A 23,514-nucleotide genomic window follows, 5' to 3' on the forward strand; every position below is an offset into this window, starting at 1 on the left:
ACAGAGTTTAAGCAGACTCCAATATATCTGTTGGCTATTTACATACAAAATACTGGCAGGAAATTGATGTATTTTTCTCCTTGATTCAACAGGCATTTACTAGAGTGCGAGATCTTCAATATCTGGAACTGATAAGCAGCATTGAGGTAAAGAAAAAGGTGAAATGCAGATGTGTGAATTTAAATAAAACATAGTGATTTGTTTATAATGCCATTCTTAGCTGCCTTTCAAGAGCCTTCCCTGATTTTGCGCTCAGTGTACAAGTCCATCTAGCATTATACAAAAGAGATAATGGATGTATTGAGAGTGAAAAATGAATGTTAAGAACTGTTGATTTAGAGTGATGATTGATACAGATAGACTTTGATCCATTTTTACCACAGAAGCTTAATAAAAATAGGGGAGTGGCTTAAATATTCAATTATAACTCTTAGAATGCTGTAGATTCTTCTTGCTTGTTTCAGAGTGTTTTATAAATAGGAATTAATTAAGTCTTACATCATCCTATTGAGATAGGTAATTATTTTTATCTTCATTTTGCAGGCCAGGGGACTGGCACAGAGGTACTGTGACTTGCCCAAGGTCACATGACAAGTCACTCACAGCTGGGAGTAAAATTGGGGGCTTGCAACTTTTATGTTATGCTCTTAACCTGTTCAGATCCTAGCCTGTGACTTCGTAGATTTTTAATTATAGAATAATTACTAAGAAAAATCTAAAGGAAAAACAAATCTCTCACCACTCTGACCTTCCTGTAAAACACTATAGTAATGCATAGCATATGGTTCTGCAATGGAAAAATCTAAAGGGAATCTTTCATGCAGATGCTAATTGGTGTTCCTGTCTCCTGTGTAGGGATGCAGCATTATTCTTCTTTTTCTTTTTCTTCTGCTTCTCCTTCTCCTCCTCCTCCTCCTCCTCCTCCTTCTGGTCCCACTGTGGCAAAAGTGTCCTTGTTATATCACAGTGCCAGAAGCAATTTACTATGGACATGGATGAGATTGTACGAAGGATGAAGTGACACAATTAAAATTATTGTTCTGGGGGAAAAGGGCACTTGGCTTATGGAAGCAGCCTCCCATTTGCCCTGTTGTTGTACAGACTCTCTGGGTGGACATGAGGTCTAAACACGAATGTCAAGGGGCTCTCCAGCTGCACAGAGTGCTTTCATGTGTCAGATGGTGTTTGAGATCTCTGGGTACATAAATGGTTGCTTGGCCATGTCCACCATATTCCTTTCATCTACCTGATATCTATCAAGTACTTTGCAGTTGGCCTGTGTTGGGATTTAAGGATTATTTTGAAGCTAGGTCAGAGTGAACTTGCCTCAGTGAAGATAAGTTTCCTGGCAGAACTTGCTCTTGTCTGTGGCAGATCCAACAAAAAGGGGGAAAGGAGCGATTTAGGAGTTCTCCCTCAGTTTTGTTCAAAAAATGGATATTACTTCATGTTTTAGAGTAAAGAGAGCCTTGCTGACTGGCTGAGACCAAATACTCTTCTAATCCAACATTCTGCTTCCAGGATGATGCTAGGAAACTCCCAAGACAACAGCATGTGGGAAGCCTCTGAATTTGGAGGTCCCGCTTAGCCGTCATGGCTAACAGACATTAATCCTCCAGAGCAGACAGCTTCTCATGACTGCATTGTCTCTGAACAGAACAGCCCGTATTTAGTTCTCCCGTGTAGATAATCCATAGGAGTTCAGTGTGCAAGTTATATTCATGGAGTCTCTAAAGATATCTGTGACATTACCCCTGGTGAGTGATTTAGTGCTTCACCTCTAATCTTCTTCTCAGCCAATGACCTTTCTTAGTTTCTAATTCTCTTTGCAGCATGATCCATAAGGTAGCAAATCTGCTGTTCTTCCAGTTTTCCATGTAACCACACTTGCCCAGCTTGAGCATAACCATTAACTGTAATTTAATTCCATCATAGTCTGTGTAAACAAAGAAAGCAGTCAAAGGTGAGGGTGTGGATGGAACCTGCATTGTCATTGCTTTTCCTTTGATGCTAATTGAGTATCTGAACCAGTTTACTGGCTTTCTATCATAGGAGCACCCAAGAACCATAGGGGCTACAGAGCTAGTTCCAAGGTTACAGGACCTTATGGACTTCACAAGTTCCTGTAACCTAGTTAAAGATTTAGACTAGTGTCCAACCATTACTGTGATCCTAGCAAATGAACAAGTGAAAAGGGGCAATCATAAAACACCCATTGAATCTGCCAGCTCCACCCATGTGTTATTTTGCCTGTTAAGAACAGTACTCTATCAAGCTTATATGCACTGAATGCCAGACAGGCCTCCACAATACTCCTTTTCAGCAGTTACACTCCAAGCTATATGATGAAACCCAAGTGCGTTACTAAGAAGAAATACAAGGAGTCTAGTGGCACTCCTAAAGATTTGTGAATTCATTGCGGCGTAAACTTCTGTGGATTTTGAAGATTAAACCCTCAGAAACTTACAAAAACTTGTATATCACAATCCATGCCTTAAATCCTGTTGCTTTGCATTAAGAAGACATAACATTCACTCCTTTCTAGCTGGCAAGTAAAGAGTTGCCTTTTGTTATGCAAAGCCATAGAATTTCTGCCAGTATGTTAGTCTGCCACAAGACTACTGTATAGTTTTCTCTTCAACAGACTAAGGCCGAGATCTAGTAGTATGTTTCTGTATCCAGCACCAGTGGAATCAGGGCCGCCCTCCCCTTTCCTTCTTTCTGCAGCCCTCTGTATTACCAAAAACCTGCTTGAGGGTTGGTTTAGCTGCCCAGATGGCTATAGGCTACAGGAGAGAAGATTGCAGATTGCAAAAGGAAGAATTTGACCACATTCAGAATTACATATTGCCACTTTGCAGATCACTGAGAAATAAAACAGAACAGGGATTTAATTCACTCAGTGAATAGATAGAGTAAAGGAGAATTCGAATAGGCATTGTGGGGGGGGGGGTGTTACAGGGGTAGGCCAGAGTAGCAAGTCTCCTTTCGTAGACATAACACTGCATGAAGGAGACATGCAATGAACAAAATCAAAAATTATGTTTTATTCATTAATGTAAGATGCTAGGATATTAAATTTTTTCCACACTTCCATAGGTTTTAGCAGGCCAACTTCATCATAGCTGATGTAAAATGCCAGAAATACTAAAGAAGAAAAGGTTTGTAAGTGGCACACTGACTTTTTAAATAACAGAAATATATCCTTTGATCCTGCTGCCAGTTCTGACAGGACTGAAAGACAAAATTATACTTTGAACAGCTAAGAGGTAATCTAGGTGGTCTGCTCAACTTTTTCCTCCACATTTTTAATGGCAAAAATTACATGAGTAATATTGTTAAGGCCATTGCTTTTAAAGGAATGTGGCATTCTTAGAGAAGTGATTGATCTCATTTGAACTCTTACAGCACTTGTGTGCTGATGGATTCGTGCACACACGCGCACACACACAGAAGAAATCCACACATTTTATACAAAAAGTTTCATTTCATGAGAGGAAACTGGTTTTGTTCCTGCTGATGGGATACATATTTCATGACAGGTGACAGCCAATTAGGGCAAATGCTGCCTAAAGACTTAACTGTTAACATTTATTTCACTGGGCAGAAGCAGGGCATGGAGCAGGGTTTATTGTAGTTATTCACCCTTTCGGAGGATTTTTTTTTCTTCCATTGTGATGACTTTGAAAGTTCTTCACTGAAATTTATTCTCGGCTGTCTATCAGAGATGACTTTTTAAAAGTTAAGTTCAGTGCCACGTTTCCTAACTTTAAAAGATTGAATTTAAAATGCAAAATACTTAATTAAAAATTATAGGCATTTCTGTTTGTTGATCACCATAACAACACACTGGTAGTGCAGATGGCAGCCATTAATTTTTAAAACAGAAATAAAAGATACAGCACTTTCTGATGTTTATAATCTTGGTTATTAAATCCATATTACATACTAAAATTTCAGGCTGACGCTTGAAATTTCCCCTTTGTGTGTGTGCATGTGTTGATATGTTCATTTTTGAGGTCCTTTATTAACCTTGTCAAAGTTCTGAGAGCTTTGCCAAGAAACGCGTATGTCAACAAGTAGAAAAAGAGAGAGGAAATATACAGACTCCAGATTTGTCCAGTTTGCTTGGCAGGACTTGGGAAAAAGGCTGATGTGAACAAGAAATGTATAATTAAGCTAGTTAATTAAGACACTGTACAGGTACAGCTGTTTCCATATTTTCTTCTACGATCTAAAAAGATAGAAAATGTTTAAAATATTCAGCGCTGGGATTTTCAAAATATATTTTCCCAATTAGGCTGGCTGGATAGCTTGGTGAGTAGAGGTTGATTCCCCTCTGTGCCTCCTGAGAGAAGAACTAGCCTGTGTAGCCTTGGGCAAGCTACATCCTCCAGGAGTGCCCCCAGGAGAAGGGAACGGTAAAACCCTGGAAACGGTTGTCATAAGTTAGAATTGACTTGGCAGCATATTGTTGTTAGAGGTGCAAATTAGAACTCATCGGAAATAGCATTTTGGTTCCAGCCCTTTAACAGCTCTTTTCATGGTTTACAGTCTAAAGCAATAGAATTGTTTTAAAGGTGAAAGCTGAATGTTTCAACATATACTGTCCAAGGCAGCCTGCATTTGTTTTCCCCGAAAGGCTTGTGAAAAGTAAAATTATCCTAGGGCACTTACCCTGGGAGGAAACTATACAGTCTCCGTTTGTCCAGTTTGCTTGACAGGACTTTGGGAAAGGGCTGATGAGAATAGGAAATGAATAATTAAGCTTGATAATTAAGGCTCTGAACAAGTACAGTCGTTTTCAGATTTTCTCTGCAACTTAAAAAGATAGAAAATGCATTTTTTTTAAAAAAAAAAATTGCTTACAGTCATTGCCTGGATGTTCAGAGGAATATTACACTCTTTTATTGCTTTCAGGGCAGAATATAAAAATGCTGTTTTTGTGGTGAAATTTTGTGCGGCTATAGTCAGAATTTGTGAAGGAAATTTTAGTAAATAATTAATTTTAGTTAACAGCAACCACTTTATAAGAGGGGAACACATTCAGTACTAACTATTATACTATGAAAATCTTTAGTTGCTTTATCTTTAGGTTTTTAGGTTCATAATAATGCCGGTCCTTGGAATAACATATGTATTTATGTGGGTTTTTTATTTTGAATATGGTCATTGACTGTAATAAAGTTTATCTATCTAAAGCAAAAGCAAAGCAAAGTGTACTACTTATATGCCACTCCACAGTGCTTAAAGCACTCTCAGTTTATAATGTAATTATGCAAGCTAGTGGAGATGGGCAACAACTATTGGTTTGTGCCGATTCATCCTTTGGCCAAACAGGTGTTTGGCACTTCTGAGCCCCACTCAGAGGCAGCTTCCAAGTTTCCCTGCCCCACCTCTTCCAGGCACTGCCTTTAAATTGGTGCTCATTGGAGGAGGCAGGAGTGAGAAGCCCTGAACATCATCTCTATAGGCTACACATTGCTCCATGCCCCCACAATCTGGTTACTTTAATCACTAATTTACTGATTTTGGAAGGGTAGAAGATTGAGTCTGCCTCGATTGATTGATTTGATTTGATTTGATTTATACTCCACCCATTTAGACCAAAGTCTACTCTGGGCTGCTACTTGAGTCTCTCAGGTCAAGAGCAGAGTATTGATTGCAGTTTAACCACTGCATGGTTCTAGGATTCCTCTCTAGGAATCATTTTGCATGAATGCTCTATATGCCAGTCCAAAATCTATTGCACTTTTTCTAGAAATTCTCATTTTGTGTCACAGTTCCTAAGTCACATTTACAAATGCACTTACCGTATTTTTTGCTCCATAAGACGCACTCCCTCCCAAAGTGGGGGGGGGAATGTGCGTCTTATGGACCGAAGGTGGCGATTTTGCCCCCATTGGCCCCATGGGGGGAGCCTCCCAAGGGCCCAAGTGAGCCTCCCCTTGTGGGGCTCCCCCCACCCCCACGGGGCCAGCGGGGGCAAAATCGCCAGCTTCCAGGACCTTTTCTGAGCCTTTCAAGCCTCACAAAAGGTCCTGGAAGCTGGTGATTTCGCACGCACTGGTCCTGTGGGGGTGTGTGGGGGAGCGTTGCAAGGGTCTGAGTGAGCCTTCCAGGACACTTGCGATGCTCCCTCCACGGGGCCAGCACGGGTGAAATCACCACCTTCTGGGACTCTTTTGAGTCTTGGGAAGCTTCAGAAGAGTCCCAGAAGGTGGTGATTTCGCCCTCTCTGACCCCCGGGGGGCAGGGTGAGTCTCTAAAGAGTCCTGGAACACACCCCTAGGGTCCTGCCCCCCCCCCCAGGCCAGAGGGGGCGAAATCACCACCTTCTGGGACTCTTGAGGCATGGGAAGCTTCGGAAGAGTCCCTGAAGGTGACGATTTCGCCCCCTCTGGCCCGGCGGGGGGGGGGCAGGCTGAGCCTCCAAAGGGTCCTAGGGTGTGTTCCAGGACCCTTTAGAGACTCACCCTGCCCCCCCCGCCGGGCCAGAGGGGGGCAAATCGCCACCTTCTGGGACTCTTTTGAGGCTTGGGAAGCTTCAGAAGAGTCCCTGAAGGTGGCGATTTTGCCCCCTGCGGCCCCATGGGGGGCAGGGGGAGCCTCCAAAGGGTCCTAGAACACACCCTAGGACCCTTCGGAGGCTGCGCTCCACCCCCACAGGGCCAGAGGGGCTAGGGTGTGTTCCATAAGACGGACCTCTCCATAAGGCTCACCAAATTTTTAGGAGAAGAAAACAGATTAATTTTTCCCTGTTTTCTTCTCCTAAAAATTTGGTGTGTCTTATGGAGAGGTGCGTCTTATGGAGCGAAAAATACGGTATATCAGAGCTTTGGGCAGATTCAGTCAGTTTCTTTATTTCTTCACATTAGCTATCTTACCATGAAGTGTATCATGTAGCACAGCCCTTTAGTGTCCTGAATCTTCTGCATGTTTACGGACCAGCACAATATATTAGTTTGTGTAGAACCAGTATGCTTTGCAGATTGGTCTGGAAAAATACTGATAATTTTATTTGACCTGGAAATGCTCACAGTGTGAACAGCAAAGATGGAAGCTGTTGAGCTTTCTTTTTTGACAACTAGAAATGGTGATGTGAGAGGCAATGAGAACACAAGTCTGGTGGATCAGCGTCTTCATCTTAATGGATATTTTGGCATTGTTCCAGGAACACTGCTTAGACGTGCTAAACTAGGCTCTGATCATATTCCTACTGTATTTACTTCCTCATTAAATTATAAGTTATCCATCACAATTGATCCAAGGTAACAATTTATTAACTCTTCATGTTGTATTGTTGAGTTTTAATCTTGGCTATAGTGTGACAATGTGTGGGATCGTTTGAGGAGAATATAGCTCACGGGAAATGTTCTGCCCAGTGCGACATCTGCTTCTATTTATTGTTGCTCCATTCGCTCCCAAGTGCCTTCAGGGGAATGAGACTGAGAATAGTCTTAAACTCATCTTATAAAGCATCAAGGCAATTTGTATGTTGTAATACAGATTTTTCCAGTACAGATTTGCTCAGCATCCGGCTGCCTTTTGTATTGTGCGTTCTGCCGATGAGTTCCTCAAGTGCTTTTGATCATGGATCAGTGTTATGTTTGAGAGTGATGACATTCTTTGCCTCAGTGACTGACATCATTTAATTGTGTATGTATGTGTGTGAGCAAAAGAGCTCTCGTGGTTAAGAAAGCATGTGTTTAAAGAAAAAACAAAAAGAAAACTTACATTCTGAAAGGGACCTAAATTGCTTCAGCCATTTCCCCAATGTTTTCTCTGGTGATTAGATGCTGAACAATACATCAGCACTGTTCAGTCTTCCATGAAGAAAGTACTGGTACATTTTTTTGTAAGCATGGAATCATGTATCTTTCTAAGGTGCACTTGGATGATTCTAGACAAGATCAAAGCATGTAGAAACAAGGTGGAAGGTATGATGGAAAGGCTCTGCCCTTTACCGTTTCTTCCAGCTGAGGCTTCTTTTTCTCCCTCAGTCAGTGCTGTCTGTTCTATACAGAGTTATTAAAATCCAGATCTTAGGCAGACATTAGCCACTTCCATTTAGATACAATGACAAATGTAATAAGGTTGGGCTTTGTTTGTTTTTTTAATTTATGAGAATAAAAAGTTTTTTTCCAGTAAAAACTTTTCTCCAGACAATTATAACAAGACTTTAAAAATATTAGGTACCTGTATTTCAAATGATAGCATAAAATCTGCCTATTGTTTGATCTGTTATATGTCCAGTAGAGTCCATAATTTAGATTCAGATTTAGATTCTATATCCTTTAGTGTCCATAAGACATGATCCTATCAGAATTAGCAGCTAAACCCTAAGCAAAAAGATTACATTTTGCTGGGCAACTGTGGCTTGGATCTCAACAGTGCCATACTTACTGTGCCTGTTTATTCTTCAGTAAGCCCCACTGAGTTCAATGGGATTTACTAGGAAGTAAACATATATAGCTAACTAAATGCAGTTCACAAAAAAAAGGTCTTCTGCCTAAGCTCCATGTGGCCTACCCAGAAGACTCCCTGGGGAGCTCAGGAGCATGTTGTTAAAAGAAAAAAAAGGGTTTAAAAATAATGAACCATATATTTGAAGCACTTTTTACGTCATGAATAAAAAATAGAATAAAATTAGAAATAATTGAAACATCCTTATGAAACACCTGCTTGTTTTTAAGAGGTTCTGTTCTGCCTTTTCACTGTTCTTTTCCCTTATTTTTACAGTTGACTTTTTTGTTTCTTTACTGAAATATTGAGGGTGGGCGATGAGAGGGGAAAGACTTAGCATATAAAGCTTACCAAACAACGTTACTGAGGTCTATAGGACTAAAATGGCTTAAATTTTGAATGCAAGTAATCCTGTTTAAAAGCTTTGTGAATCATGGCTTAATATTTTCCATGGCTCTAGCCAGTCTTGTTTCCTGACTGATTATGTTCACTAAAATATTTCATTTGCTTCATTATTATTTTTTTAAGGAGAGGAAGAAGCGTGGAGAAAACAACAGTGACCTGTTTCTTGCAGATGTTTATGCATACCAGGGAAAGTTTCACGAGGCAGCCAAACTGTACAAAAGAAGTGGCCATGAAAACCTGGCTCTTGATATGTACACTGACTTGCGCATGTTTGATTATGCAAAGGTATGTGGTTAGTCTTTATGGGGATGTTTATTTGAAGTGGCCTTGGTGTCCAAGAATCAAGCTGTTTCCTTATGGTGCATGCATTTTTTGCTCTTGTACTTATGTTTGCTAAAACTTTCAGTGAAGATCACTGACCTCTCAAGAGTCTGCATGGTGGTCTTAGGCTTCATACACTCTACATGTATATTTTCATGATGCAAGAGGGCAAAACCAGCAAGGCCTCCTGACAATCCATATGGGCTGCCAGCAACAGTCCTCGGTGTTCCTGGCAGCTTTCCTTCATCGGCAGGCTAACCTACATGGTATTCAGGAGCTCAGCAATAGTAAGAAATGAAGGGAGAAGAGAGGGCAGTTAGAAGACAGGAGGAAAGATGGTGAGCAAAGAAATGAGAAGGTACAAGATTAGATGGGAGGTGTAGGTGAGAGGTTCAGCCTGAAAGCACTGCTCGTTGAGGGCAAATCTACACACCAAGACCATGGTTCCCAACCTTGGGTAACCCAGGTGTTCTTGGACTGCAACTCTCAGAAACACTGTCTAGCACAGCTGATGGTGAGGGCTTCTGGGAACTGTAGTCCAAGAATGCCTACGTTACCCAAAGTTGGGAACCCCTGCTCTAAGAGATAGCGTGGAGAGTCTGGGGAACAGTATTTCCATCTTGCAAAAGTTCCAAGGAATGTAAAAGAAAGCACCAACCACCAATAATAGGTGTATGATAAATTGTGCCACACATTAGCCTCCATGTGGAGGAAACTTTTTAACATCAGTTTGTATATGGAGCTTCCTTCAGATGAGAGAGCCTTTTGGTATAATCTAGCAATGTTTTTCTGATGTTGAAAACAACTTGGAAATTTCAGTTACGGGGACCTAGGGTGGATAACTTCCCCCCACAAATCATAGAACACAGTAGAAGTGGAAAGGTTACTACTATTGTGGATTTTCTGGAAATTTTTTGAATTGGAACAGATTTCAATGCTCTAAATAGTGTGGTTTGATGTAATACCTTAATTTGACAATATTTACTAAGCAAACATTTTTAATGTCCCAACAGTCCATAAATATTTGGAAATAAACATTTGAAGCAGTTGTTAGAGTATAAAACTGGAACTAGAACTAGGGAGACAGGGATTCTAGCCATGAGGCCCATTGTCTGACCTTGGGCTGTTGCATCTCTTTTTACCCTTGTCTCCTTCACAAGTATCCTTATAGCATGTTGGTGTTCTTCCTTTGTGTATGTGAAACACATTGTTAGACCACACATAATTTTAATAGGAACACTAATGCAGAATAGCATTTTGGAAGGGCTGGTTTTTGTAAAGATAAAAACTTCCTGTATCCAAGTGAAAAAATTAGTGTGTGTTGCTGGAAGTTGGGTGGGGGGAGATTCATCATTGCTTTCGTTTTGGTTTGGTTTGGTCTCCACAGAAAAAAGGTGAAACCTGACTTGATATTAGGTTTAGATTATTATTTATATTTGTGGATTTATTCCCACCCTTTCTCACATTACAAATCAACAAAACATATATACAAATTTCCCAAAGCTTGGAACATTGTTTTGCCGAAGAATTTCATTGCATGTCTTGTCACCCATCTCAGTCTGCAACTTGGTGTCATTACTAGGCTCATGGAAGTATTTCCTTGCATTTTCCTTACACACTGTTGTTGCTTCTCTTTAACTATGATGAGGGCTCTCTCTCTCTCTCTCTCTCTCTCTGTGTAATTTTGCCCCATTTTTTTCCTTAAAAAGACAGCGTAGATCAGTAAAAAACATTTAAAAGCTAAAAACAGAGGTATACAAAGATTTAGAAAGAAACAAATAACACACTAAAATGGTAGACAGAATCAACACCAAAAACACATTCAAAGTAACAAGGCACAACAATCCATTTAAAGAACCCTCTCAGACAGCCAGTCACTGAGCCTTCTTGAAGTCTTCTTGAAGAGAAAGGTCTTTGTCTTTCTTTGTCAGCCTACCTTCCAGCAAAAGGGAGTTCCAGATCTAAGAGCAGCAAGAGAGAAGACCGCCTCTTGTGTTCCTGCCAGACTATGGTAGGACTGAGAGAAAGGCCTTCCCTGATGATATTTTCACCTGGGCAAGCTTATAAGGGAGATTGGTCCTTGAGATAGCTTAGATGCAAGCCATTTAGGGCTTTATTTGTAAAGACCAGCACTTTGAATTGTGATCAGAAGTGGATCAGCAGTCTGTAAGAGCGGCTGTAACAGTGGGGTTATGTGATCCCTGTAACTAACCCCAGTGGACACTCTGGTTGCAGCATTTTAGACCCATTGAAGTTTCCAAGTAATTTCCAAAGGCAGCTCTGTGTAGAGTGTAATGGACTACAGTAATCCAGCCCGGATATAACTTAAGGCATGTGTCACTGTGGCCAGATCAGACCTCCAGGAACAGGTGCAGCTGGTGCACTAGTTTTAACTGTGCAGATGCAGTACTGGCCACTGCCAAAACTTCGTCATTCAGGCTCAGAGATGACTCCAGGAGCACCCTCAAAGCTGTGCACCTGTGTTTTCAGAGGGAGTGTACAAGTAACCCCATCCAGTACAGGCTGCATCCCTATTTCTTACTCTGCCTTTCAACTGGCCAGGAACACCTCTGTCTTGTCTGGATTAAGTTTCCATTTATTCATCCTCATCCAGTCTATTACTGACACCAGACACTGATCTAGAACTGAAACAGCTTCCATGGATTTATATAGAAAGGAGAGATAAGAGTTGGGTGTCATTCACATATTGATGGCACCGAACCCTAAATCACTATGTATGTGTGTACTCTGTTTTTACTTTTTAATTTGACAATTAAGGGTCCCATATTACTTGGAACTGCATGAGTCCCTGTTGCCTTCTCCCACAGCTACACAGTTCAGGAATGTAAAAGAAAGCATCCCACAAGTTCCTGGAGTGCCTAGAGCATTGGTAATTGAGCCTCTCATCATAAATTTATCCTGGTGCGTCATATAGTATAGCGTATATCAGGGGTTACTAACTTTCATGCAGGTCTTCATCAGACTGGCCACTACACAGCTCTAAATGATACTGGGGGGGGGGGGGGAAGGTTCCAAATATCACAGCCAGATACACATGCCTGGCTCCTTAGCTAAGAATAATATTTAAAATGGGGACTAGAAGTTCGTGTCGGAGATGTGCGGGTTTCAGATTCTAACTTTGGTTGTGTGCTTTGGAATGTTTCTCCCAATCTTGTTAGGCAAAAAGTTGCCAGTCTTTCAGTGTAGATGCTATATGTATATTTCTACTCCATAGAACTGGGTAGGCTTCTAGGCTTGCAGGCAGCTCTATACATGCAGCAGAGCCTTTGGATATCTAGAGAAGAATGGCTGCATTGCTTTACATGAATGCAATTAAAATACCCCAGGGTTCCCAGTACAAGTTGGCAAGATTCACAATACCAACCTTTAATTGACAGCTTCTAAAATAATCTTTTATTTCTTTGATCTTGTAAATGAACCTGGTGTTGCATTTGGATATGTCTGAACATTGAATTCCCAGGCAGAAATAAATTGTATACTATTTGAAGTATCTGACAGTTTTATATGCAAGATGAAGGAACTTTTAAAGTCTTTTGGGGTATTTTTCTTATCAAAATCCCTGAAAAGCTGTGCACTCTATAGTCTCATTAATCACTCATTGCAGGCCTACTCTGTTCATTATTGGACAAAAGCTTTGCCACAAACAGTGCAGACTTCTGAATTTTGCTGTGGGTGAGTAGGGCCAGGGCTAGAATGCAGATTGGATTGCTGGTATCTGAATGACACTTTTCTTTAAATGGCAAGGTCTTAGCAGTGGGTAATGCTTATAGTTCTTAGAAACATAAATCTATTTCATGAGCTAGAAAGTTACTATTGCACTAATATGAACTTTGGCAATGCTAGAGTCCAGGTAAACTGCTGAAGCTGGAATTCAGCAATTGCAAGTGAAGAAGTCTCACTGAACTCAGTGGGGCAATACCTAAATACATATATAGAGAGAGACTCCTAAATGGCCTCTGTGAATCGTACTCTGGGTGATCCGCGTATGTGCGTAGCCTCGTTGGAATATTCTAGAACTTCCGTTTCATTATACACATTTGAATGTACTGTGTAGGCAGTGGAATAAATGGAAAGATACATTTTAGTACAAGCCCCCCCCCCCAGTATATCCGTTTGAGCCTCCATGCATGTGCGGATCACTCAGAGTGTGAATCACAGAGGACCACTCAAAGAACTACAATTACAGGTGGGTAACCTGTCCTTCTACTGTTTAGAGTCAAATGAAATATTTTTAGGATGCTTTTCAGTGGCAGAGCTCCAGATAAAATGCAATGGGCAAAGTATGGCCTATTAGCTGCACATGGCCCCAGTGCCATTTTTGCTTCACGTAGACACTCTACCCCAAGTTTTGCAGGAATGTCATTTTACATTCCTGGAAGCTTCCAGGAGCAATAATTTTTTAATAAAATAGGGAGCAAGCCTTAGCAATCCATCCCCCAGCACAAGTGCAATAAAAATGAAATGAGAAGTATACTTCCAGCAACATTTGGTTTTGATTCTCTGTAATTTAAGCTGATTTTCAACCCTTCTAAGGAAATTACCCCCTGAACCTCAAGAGGTGCCCACTTTTGATATAAGGGCTGATGACATATCATATGCTTGGAGGCCTGAACGCTTTGCTCAGGGCATTCATTTATGTATGTATTTTTAAAAGAACAGCAATCATTCATGGAAAGAGGGTGATCTTGGAGTGCAGAAGCAGTAAGAGTAGGTTTTTTTTTTCCTGTCCCAAACCGCCGCCCCCCCCTTCACAAACTTGCTGGATTTTTTGCTGGTTTGTTCTTGTTCTTGTTGACCAAAAACATAAACTACATAAAATATATCAGCTCAATTAATCAACTGCCAATAAGGCTGCTTTCAACAAAATTTGTCATAAGTTACAGTCTACCATAGGTTCCCAAAGTGGTCTATATGGACCCCCAGGGGTCAGTTTAGACTTGCAGGGAGGGGGTCCATGTCAGAGAGGGAGAAAATTGAGGGTGCAAGTTTAGACTTGTATCAAAGCTTTGCAGGGGGCAGGGGGGCCAAGGAAAACAAATAAGTTGGCAAGTGGTCTACAGGGCAAAAAGTTTGAGAACCTAGACAAGTGAAGAACTCATGGCTCCACAGGCAGGACTTTGCTGATCACGGAAAAAGTACAACATTCTTTGAAGAAATTAAACCCATCTATGACCCTCAATCTGTGGGAATGTTACCCATCTTCAGCGCTGACAGCTCACTGTTCTTTGCAGAGAAATCACAGATTTTGCAGAGGTAGACTGATCATTTTCAAAATCTGTTGAATAGACCATCTGGAATTAGTGGGGAGGCACTTAGCAAGCTACCACAAGTGACAATCAACAGTTCCATGGACTTCCCCATCTCTGGAAGAAACACAAGAAGCCATTAACCAACTCTACAATGGAAAAACCCCAGGGACAGATGAAATTCCAGCAGAAATCTATAAAAAGTGGGAGGGGGCAAAAAACTCCTCCAGCAACTGATACACGTCTTTCAGGAAATGTTGACACAAGGCAAAATCTCTCAGGACTTGAAAGATGAATTGTCTACCCTTATAAAAGGAAAGGCAACCATCAACTCTGTGACAGCACCAAAGCATCTCATTTCTAAATACTGTTCAGAAAATTCTGGCAAGAATCCTGAGTTGCCTCATAGGAACTTGGAGAGAGGCCTTTTGTCAGAACCCCAATGTCATTTCCAGAAGGAATGAGGCACTATTGATATAATCTTTGCTACTCAACAGCTACGAGAAATGTGTCAGGATGAGCATGTCACCTTATACACAACATTCATACATAGATTTGACTAAAGCTTTTGGTATGTAGAGAAGGCCTAAGGGAAATTGTGAAGTAATTTGGATTTCTTGAGAAATGTATGCATATTGTTTGAGAATGCCGTGAAGATATGTCAGCTCATGTCCTCAACAATGGCATTCTCTCTAATCCCTTTCCCATTATAAATTGTGTAAAACAAGATTGTGTTCTTCTTCCAAGTCTTTTCAGTCTTACGTTTTCTGCAATGTTCTGGGATGCTTATGGGGAAGCACACAGTGTTGACCTTGTATATTGCACTGATGGGAAGCTGTCATTATGCAGTGTCTGCAGACAGAAGCTAAATTCTCATTTTGCATGATATGTGAGTTTTTAATTGCCAGTGATTGCAGCCTTAATGCCACCATGCTTCTAGATGTGCAAAGAGATCTCGATCTGTTCTCTTGCACCTACAACAATTTTGGACTGAAGATCAATACAGATAAGATGTTGGTGATGTATACATTACTGAAACAGTGACGTCTACGTTGGCTTGGGCATATCATGAGAATGGCTGATAGTGGGATTCCAAAATGTTTCCTGTATAAAGAATTAGTGCAGGGAAAGCGTCCCAGAGGGAGACCACAGCTGCGATACAAGGATATCTGCAAGCGGGACCTGAAGGCCTTAGGAATGGATCTCAACAGATGGGAAATGTTGACATCTGCGTGCTCAGCCTGGAGGCAGACGGTACAGCATGGCATCTCCCAAGTTGAAGAGGCACTTTTTCAGCAGGCCGAGGCAAAGAGGCAGTTCCAAAACCAGGAAAATCAGGGAGCTGGACAGGGGACAGATTGTATTTGTCTTCAGTGTGGAAGGGATTGTCATTCTTGAATTGGCCTTCTCAGCCACACTAGATGCTATTCCAAGACCTCTATTCATAGCACGTTACCATAGTCTCTCAAGACTGAAGGATGCCTACAGGTACCAGCCTACTACAGGTGTATTTTATGAGGCACCAGTTCTGAACTACCCCTTAATGTAGTGGGTAAATACATGTATCTTTAGCAGCGCTGCCTCCTGCTGTGTTTTCCTTGAAAATTAAGTGACCTCATGAATCTCTAAAACCAGCACTTTCTTTGGAAGCTTTGTTCCTCTGTGTGGAATTGATGTCGAATCAATATTTCTGTTAAGCTGAAGATGTACAAAGGTGTTGTTTATCCTCTGTACTTCATGAATCAAAGACATGAACTATCTATCAATGCCATGCAATAAAGCTCAGTCATTTTCATCTTACCTGCCTTTGGAGAATTCTCAACGTCAAATGGAGAATTATCAACAGCAGATGGCAGGATGAAGTCCCTAACATTGAAGTATTGGGGCAAACAGAGATGGCAAGCATTTTTACAGTCTTGAAACAGTGACAACTTCAGTGGACTGGTCATGTTGTTAGGATGTTGGATGACCATCTCCCAAAATATAAGTTCTATGGAAAGCTTGTTGCAGGTACTCAATTGCATGGTGAACAAAAGAAACTATTCAAGGATACACTGAACACAACATTAAAAGATTTTAATATTCAACTGGGAAGCTGTCACTCAAAATCAAAGTGCCTGGTGAAATACTAACAAACAAGGGGCTAAATAATTCAAAACAAAACAAGAATTAACAATGACAAAGGAAGAGAGAAGTGAGAAAGCCAGAATTTAACTTCTGGAGAGCCCAGCAAGTCAAGGAACAGCTAATCTGCCCCCACTGTTTCCACATCTTTGAGGCTCATATTGGGCTACATAGTCACCTTTGTATCCATCGGCATGCTACTGCTCAGCCTTAACCACTCATTTCTTCTCCCCCACACCTAAATGGTGAATCTGATAGACATGGTAATTTCTGAAAACAAAGGACAAACTATTATTATTATTATTATTATTATTATTATTATTATTATTATTATTATTATTATTATTATTATTATTATTATTATTATTATTATTATTATCATCATCATCATCATCATCATCATCATCATCATCATCATCATCATCATCATCATCATCATCATGTTGTTGTTGTTGTTGTTGTTGTTGTTGTTGTTGTTTTAAGGTGGCTATTAGAGATGGGCACAAACTACAGTTTGGTGGTTTGGCCCAGTTTGGCCTTGACCCCACACAGGTGTTCTTCGGGTGCTGGACACTCCCCTCTCCTGTCTCCTCTGCACACTCAGCCATTCCCTGAGTGATGTGCACTTCCCTCCCCACCTCAGCAAAACTGCCCACTCACCAGTTGCTGCCTTCTTCCGTCTCCTCCAGTAGCTGCCCACTCAGATGAAGAGGTGCCCCAGGAAGGCTTGCAGTTGCTGCCTTTGAGTTGGCAGTCACTGGAGGAAGCCGAGGATGGCAGTGCGTGCTGCGCTTGGTGAGTGGGCAGTCATACTGAGGAGGCAAGAGAGGGCAATGTGCATCACCTGGGAAATGGCCGAGCATGCATAGGAGGCGGGAGAAGGGAGTACACAGTACCTGTGGAACACTTGTGCAGGTGTGACACTGAGCTGGGCTGAACTGCCCAACTGCAATTTGTGCCCATCTCTAGTGGCTATCATGATTTCGTTATACACATTTGAATGTACTGTGTAGGCAGGGAAATAAATGAAGTTCACATCAAGGACAAAGAGAGCAACTCGTTTGACGGAATTGTTGTGGTTAGTTCGACTTAGGTTTACCTGTTTTTCTTCCTGAAGGAGCCTATTCATTTTAAAAATTGCTTTTGCCACCTAATCTGAGACTGCAAGATATTTCCAGAGCCCATCTCTTGAGTTTTTATAGTTGCAAATGACCCAGTATGGTTTGAAGTGGGGACATCCATAATCTGAGCACAGTTCTAGAAATCATGAGTACATGTAGTGTTTGACTATTTATCAGTATACCAAATTACACATTACTGTTGACTTAGTAGTAATGAATTGTAGCTCAGGAAACTAAACTTTCTTCTCCTTATTTATTTCAAGGATCTAAGCTACAAAATGCAATTACACAAAATAAACACTATATCTTTCTCTCTCCATCTCTCTCTTTCCTTTTCATTTAGCTCCTTCAGAATCACACAAGACAAAATGCTTTTATCTTTAACCGATTGCTGCATACCAACAGAATGTTCTCAAGCAGGATTAATATTCTGCAAATACAATTTTGGATTTACTTTGGTTGCAAAAATTCAGTGCAGTCATCATGTGAATGTCTAATTCACAGATGTAATGTCATTCCAGTAATAACAGCAAATGATCTTGTCTTTATAATGAACACTTTTAACCCTATTCAATATTTAAAATAGTTTACCCCACCTTTCTCCATAAAGAGGACTCAGGGCAGCTTAGTTCATAAAAATACAACATTTAAAGCTAATATGCAAATATTAAAAAGGATCAGACAAATACTACAATAAAAATGGTAAACAAAAGCAACACCAAAAATACATTTAAAGCAGTAAGATACAACAATCCATTTTAAAAAACAGGCAGCCAGTCACTCAGGGAAAGCATGCCTGAAGAGAAAGGTCTTCATTTGCTTGCAGAAGGACAGCAGTGACAGCTAAACACAATACAGTGGTGCCTCGACTTACGAACATGCCAACATATGACAATTTCGAGTTACGACCAGCTCTGGCTGCAAAATTTTGCTTCAACTTGTGGCCGGAGCTTTCAGTTACAAACAGAAAAAATCAGGGGGAAAAGGCGGGAAATTCAAATTGCTAACTATTGGTGAAGAGGCTGCTTCTTTGTAGCTCTTTCACCCCAGCAATTAGAGAATGTGCGATTGGAGGAGGCTGCCTGGTAGGGTAGGTGCTACTTTCTGCTTTTTCAAACCTGTTCTGGGTGTTTTTGCAGTGTGGTTTTGGGCTGGGGGGATTATGTTTCTGTGCTGTGGTGGGTCTTGGGGGGTTTGTTTGTTTTTGGGTGGAAGACAGAAAGGCCTGGCGTGCTCTGGTCCATGGGGTCATGAAGAGTCAGACACGATTTAACGACTAAACAACAGAAATTGCTATAATGTGCTACAAATGTTTAAAAATCTATCTGTAAGTTTAGATGACATACTACCTCTCTGGTAAAGTCAAAACTGTTAACATTGTATAACTTCTGTCTTCAAAGCAATACTATATTCAAGCTACTTTGGTTATCAGTGTTGTAGATGGGGAAATGGGGAGAGAATGGCAATCTAGATGTCCAAAGGTAAATTGAATTGCAGAAGATCAGTAAAATTTTAAGCAGCATTTTATTAGAAGTATGGGTTATATATTAAATTCCATTCTTTAATACTTGCTATTTGTTTCCTTAAGTACTGTTGTGTAAATGGAATATGCCATTAGGACTGCAACAGATTTTCTAATTAACCAGATTTTCTAATTAAATCTGTAGGCTTCCAATTATGACACCGAGTTCTGAATTCTCTATCACCTATCTTTTGACTTTGTTTTTGGCAAATCCCTGAAAACAAAGAACAATGGTTTTTCTGTCCTTCTCCCTCCAGCAGCAAACCAGGATTTAGCCTTTCAGTTCATGTCTTGCTTTTATTTTTATACATTTTGAAATACAAGTCATGCTTAAATCTGTCTGGTTGGTTTAATGGATTCCTTTTATCATTTGCTTCTAGTAGAGTATAAACTCATTTTAGTTACAAGAATAAATTAAGAAGTGGCTTGGTAGGGACATGCGTATTTGAAATTGGCAATGAATGCTACAGGATGGTTAATCAAGGATGTCATCTCTTGTACTTCCTCAGGAATTCCTTGGCTCTGGAGACCCCAAAGATACAAAGATGCTAATCACAAAACAAGCAGACTGGGCCAAGAACATCAATGAACCAAAAGCAGCTGTGGAGATGTACATTACTGCAGGCGAACACATGAAGGCCATAGAAATCAGTGGAGATCAGGGCTGGGTTGACATGTACGTCTCATCCTTCTTTCAGAGAAATGTGCTGCCATGTTTTCAACATAAGCAGTCACCTTCTTTTCAAATGAGTTTGCTTTCTGTGCCTGCACTGTGAATTCTCTTTGTTGAAGAACTGGTGAAAGAAAGTCTCTTAGGATTTAGTCAGTGAGTTCAGGAGGTCCAGAATTTAATATGGTCCTTGCTGTGCTAGATGCTGTACAAAGCTGGAATAAAACATAGTTGCAGATCATGATCCATGCTTGTTCACATGAATGAAATGTCCAGCAACCTTCTTTTCAAAGCACTTCCTCAGTTATTTGTATGCTGCTTTCCTATAAGGTTCTGTCCAAAGTGGCAGATGGAACAATTCAAAAGCAGGATACAAACAGCTGGAATTACAAAAATAGTTAAAATTACACTTTTCCCTCTTGGGTTTAGTAGCTCTGTGGGCATAATTGAGGCAAAGAGGCCTTGTGACTGGGGTAAGGCTCTCCCAAAACATGTGGGCATAAGGCACCTGTGAGCCTGATCCACAAAGTGACTAAATTAAGGTAATACCGATCTGCTTAATATTCATTTTAAAGTCTTAACAATAGCCTTCTGAATACAAGGCTGATATTTTCACTGAAAGATGAGAAGATTTTAATAAGTGCATTAAAAGGCTTCATTCCTCCCCCCCCCCCGCCTGTAGCCTGAGTTTTAACTCTGCCATGCACACTAGAAATAGTGGTTATTTAGTCGTCAGCTTGTGTCTACAGCAGTTTTCCTCCTGGAGTCTGTTCTGATGGACAGACGGGTTTGTGGTTTGGCAAAGAACAGCTGGAATATAGAAGAAATTAAAAGTATATAGCTTCATTCTTGGATCTGAAGAAGTATCACTCTGTGAGAGACTAAGAGTATGTTAAGATACAGCAAGAATCATGACGAGTTTTATCCACAGATGTGTCTGGATTACTTATTCATTGTTGTTTTAAAAAATCTAGACTGATTGAGATTGCTCGGAAGTTGGATAAAGCTGAGCGGGAACCGTTGACAAAGTGTGCCTACTATTTCAAAAAATTACTCAACCATGGCTATGCAGCAGAGACCTACGTGAAGATTGGGGATCTGAAGGCCCTGATACAGTTGTATGTGGAAACGCAGCAATGGGATGAGGCAAGTTCAGTTCTTTGTAAGACAGTTAAATCTCTAATAAAAATTAAACAATGCTCCTTTTTCTATTATATTTAAGCGGTGTGCATTTTGATGTTTTGTAGGCAGGACCCGCAACAAATGTTGTAGAATGGAATTTTCCCGTTTGGGGTTCCACCCAATCAAACATGCTGTTTTTCAGGAGATTCCATCCCATCCCTTTACTCCTTGTTTTCCTTTATTTAACTCTCCTCAGTAAATGTTTAGTTTCCTTTATCTTGGAGGGCCTGCATAATTATTTTTGTACTATAAATCTTGAGCTTCCCTCAAGCTTATTGACATTTGTACATCACACATATATGTTGGCCAAAGCATCAGTATTTGACAAAATTTGCAACTAGGTTCAAAACTACAATAGTTCAATTGTTTAAATATTTGGCATCAAAAGTAGTTCCTCAGATTTCTTTATGAATTTTGAAATCATAGTGTTCAGCTGTATGTTTTCTCATGCTAAGAATCAATTTGTACTCTCCTTCAGGCCTTTGCTTTGTGTGAAAAGCATCCTGAATTTAAGGATGATGTATATGTACCTTATGCTCAGTGGCTGGCAGAAAATGATAGATTTGAAGAGGCTCAAAAAGGTAGGACTGCTATTTATGATTATTGTTATTGAAATGGCCAAAATATCCAAAATGCAAAAGTTGGAGCACTGGAGCATTGTCTGTTTGAAACAGATGCTAAAATATACATTAAAAGAATATGAAGATTATAAATAGATCTTGCTAATATAATTTAATTTTTGGAAATGTTTTATTTTATATTGTTTTGCCTAAATAGCTGAGAATACAAGTAATAAAAGGAATAGCAATCTCTAGCTGGGAAAACAAGTAATAAAAGAAGCAGCAAAAAAAGTATTGATGCCATCCCTAGTGTTTCTATTACTACTTGCCCATAGATTCTTTGATTATCAGTTGGCATATGATTCACTGAAATCCTGTTGCACAGCTCTGTACTGGTAACAGAAATAACATCACCAATAAACCACTGCTGATTAAAAGCTTCCTTTGGCAGTTGTGAGGTGGGTGATCATGGCTTCATCACATTTTGTACGAGTTCTGTGCACCCCAAAATTGTCTTAAGTCATTGTCAGTTTGCTGCTGCTGACATAATTCTTGTTTGTTCATGGAGAGCTAGCTGCAGAATGAGGTTTCAACCAGTATATATACAGTATACATTTATAATCTTTTTTTAAAAAAAACATTGTATACAGATAGTGGAGAAGGATTTGTGTGAATCTGAGTAGCTGGAAAAGTTAGAGTCCTAAAGTTTGCTCACATACTGCTTTTTGCATCTAAAGGATATCTCTACTGCAAGCATTCATATGCTTGGAATATAAATAAGTAAATATAGAGTACATGAAGATGGCTTTCATTTCAATAATGTAAGCCAAGTTCTAAATTCTTGTATCAGGGATGTACAACTTTTCTCACCTCAGGGTATTATGTGTGACTCTCCATATGTGTCCTGACATCTTTCCTCAACTGCCAAATTCCTCTCTGATAATTTCTTACAAATTTCATGAAATCCCTGCTTAAAATGCCTGCTTAAAATGCACCTCTTCCTGCTTCCCCAGCAATCCTAATATAGTTGCTTACTCTACACTACTAGCAACTGCAGATGCCTGCGGGAGGATGATAATATCATTGGCAGGAGGAGATTGTCGGCAATTGAAGACGTCCCCCTTCTCTCCCATGGCTTGTCCTATTAATGAGTAGGGTGATGCATTTTGGATTATTTGGACAATGCATCTCATAATTGTCCCTTTTGGGAGTCCCACCTGCAGGACCCAAACTTTACAGACACATAAATTGTGCTCATCTAGAGAGAAAAAGCCTGGCTGGTAGCCTTCATATCTTGGATAGGCTTAACTTCCTGTTTGAAAAGGAAGCTTCCCAGCAACCAGCAGAGGTTCTCAGCAATCACTAGGGCAGCTTCCTTTATTAGAGTGGCTGGAGGAGAAGAAGGTAAAGAGAAGGCTCACTGGCAGGTGTAACTTAGCTCTTCAGCCCAACAAGACAAGCAGATGGCCTGTGTGTCTGTGCATTCCCCCAACACTTAGGTCAACACTGTAGTCTACTGTTGGGACTGAAAAGATTTGGCATCCCATTCCTCACACATGCAGTTGATAGATTGGCTCTTGCTCTGCCATACATTTCAGAAGAATTGTTACCAGGTAAATTGCAATTCTCTGGATGAAGTTTATCTTTAATGGAATAAACAAACAAACATGAGTACAAACACATGAAAAGCAATGTAGAGTATATCAGCTCTCAAGCTCATAAAATTATCTGTATTTTGATTTTGTAAGCCCTTGTTCACAAAGCCAAATAACTGAATTTAAACTCTAAAATCTGTTTTAAAAGTCTGTAGTAGCACTCTTTGGGCTGAATCTTACTGAGGGAATACAAGTGTAACACCCCATAGACATAGCAGTCA

At 40.4% G+C, this 23,514-nt stretch overlaps 1 protein-coding gene across 4 annotated transcripts in view; it reads left to right on the forward strand.

Moving 5' to 3' along the window:
* Positions 1–23,514, forward strand: part of IFT122 (intraflagellar transport 122) — an 84,214-nt gene that overhangs the window by 40,649 nt on the left and 20,051 nt on the right. For 2 of the 4 annotated variants that reach the window (XM_072989482.2, XM_072989484.2), the window contains 5 exons: positions 93–158; positions 8,995–9,156; positions 19,736–19,902; positions 20,871–21,042; positions 21,557–21,659. In XM_072989482.2, coding sequence (XP_072845583.2) covers positions 93–158; positions 8,995–9,156; positions 19,736–19,902; positions 20,871–21,042; positions 21,557–21,659 — 670 coding nt within the window. The remainder of the gene's footprint in view (positions 1–92; positions 159–8,994; positions 9,157–19,735; positions 19,903–20,870; positions 21,043–21,556; positions 21,660–23,514) is intronic. The other 2 variants (XM_072989483.2, XM_072989485.2) reach the window with 1 other exon arrangement.

The sequence above is a fragment of the Pogona vitticeps genome, chromosome 2 (genome assembly GCF_051106095.1).
Source record: "Pogona vitticeps strain Pit_001003342236 chromosome 2, PviZW2.1, whole genome shotgun sequence".
Classification (NCBI taxonomy): Eukaryota; Metazoa; Chordata; class Lepidosauria; order Squamata; family Agamidae; genus Pogona; species Pogona vitticeps.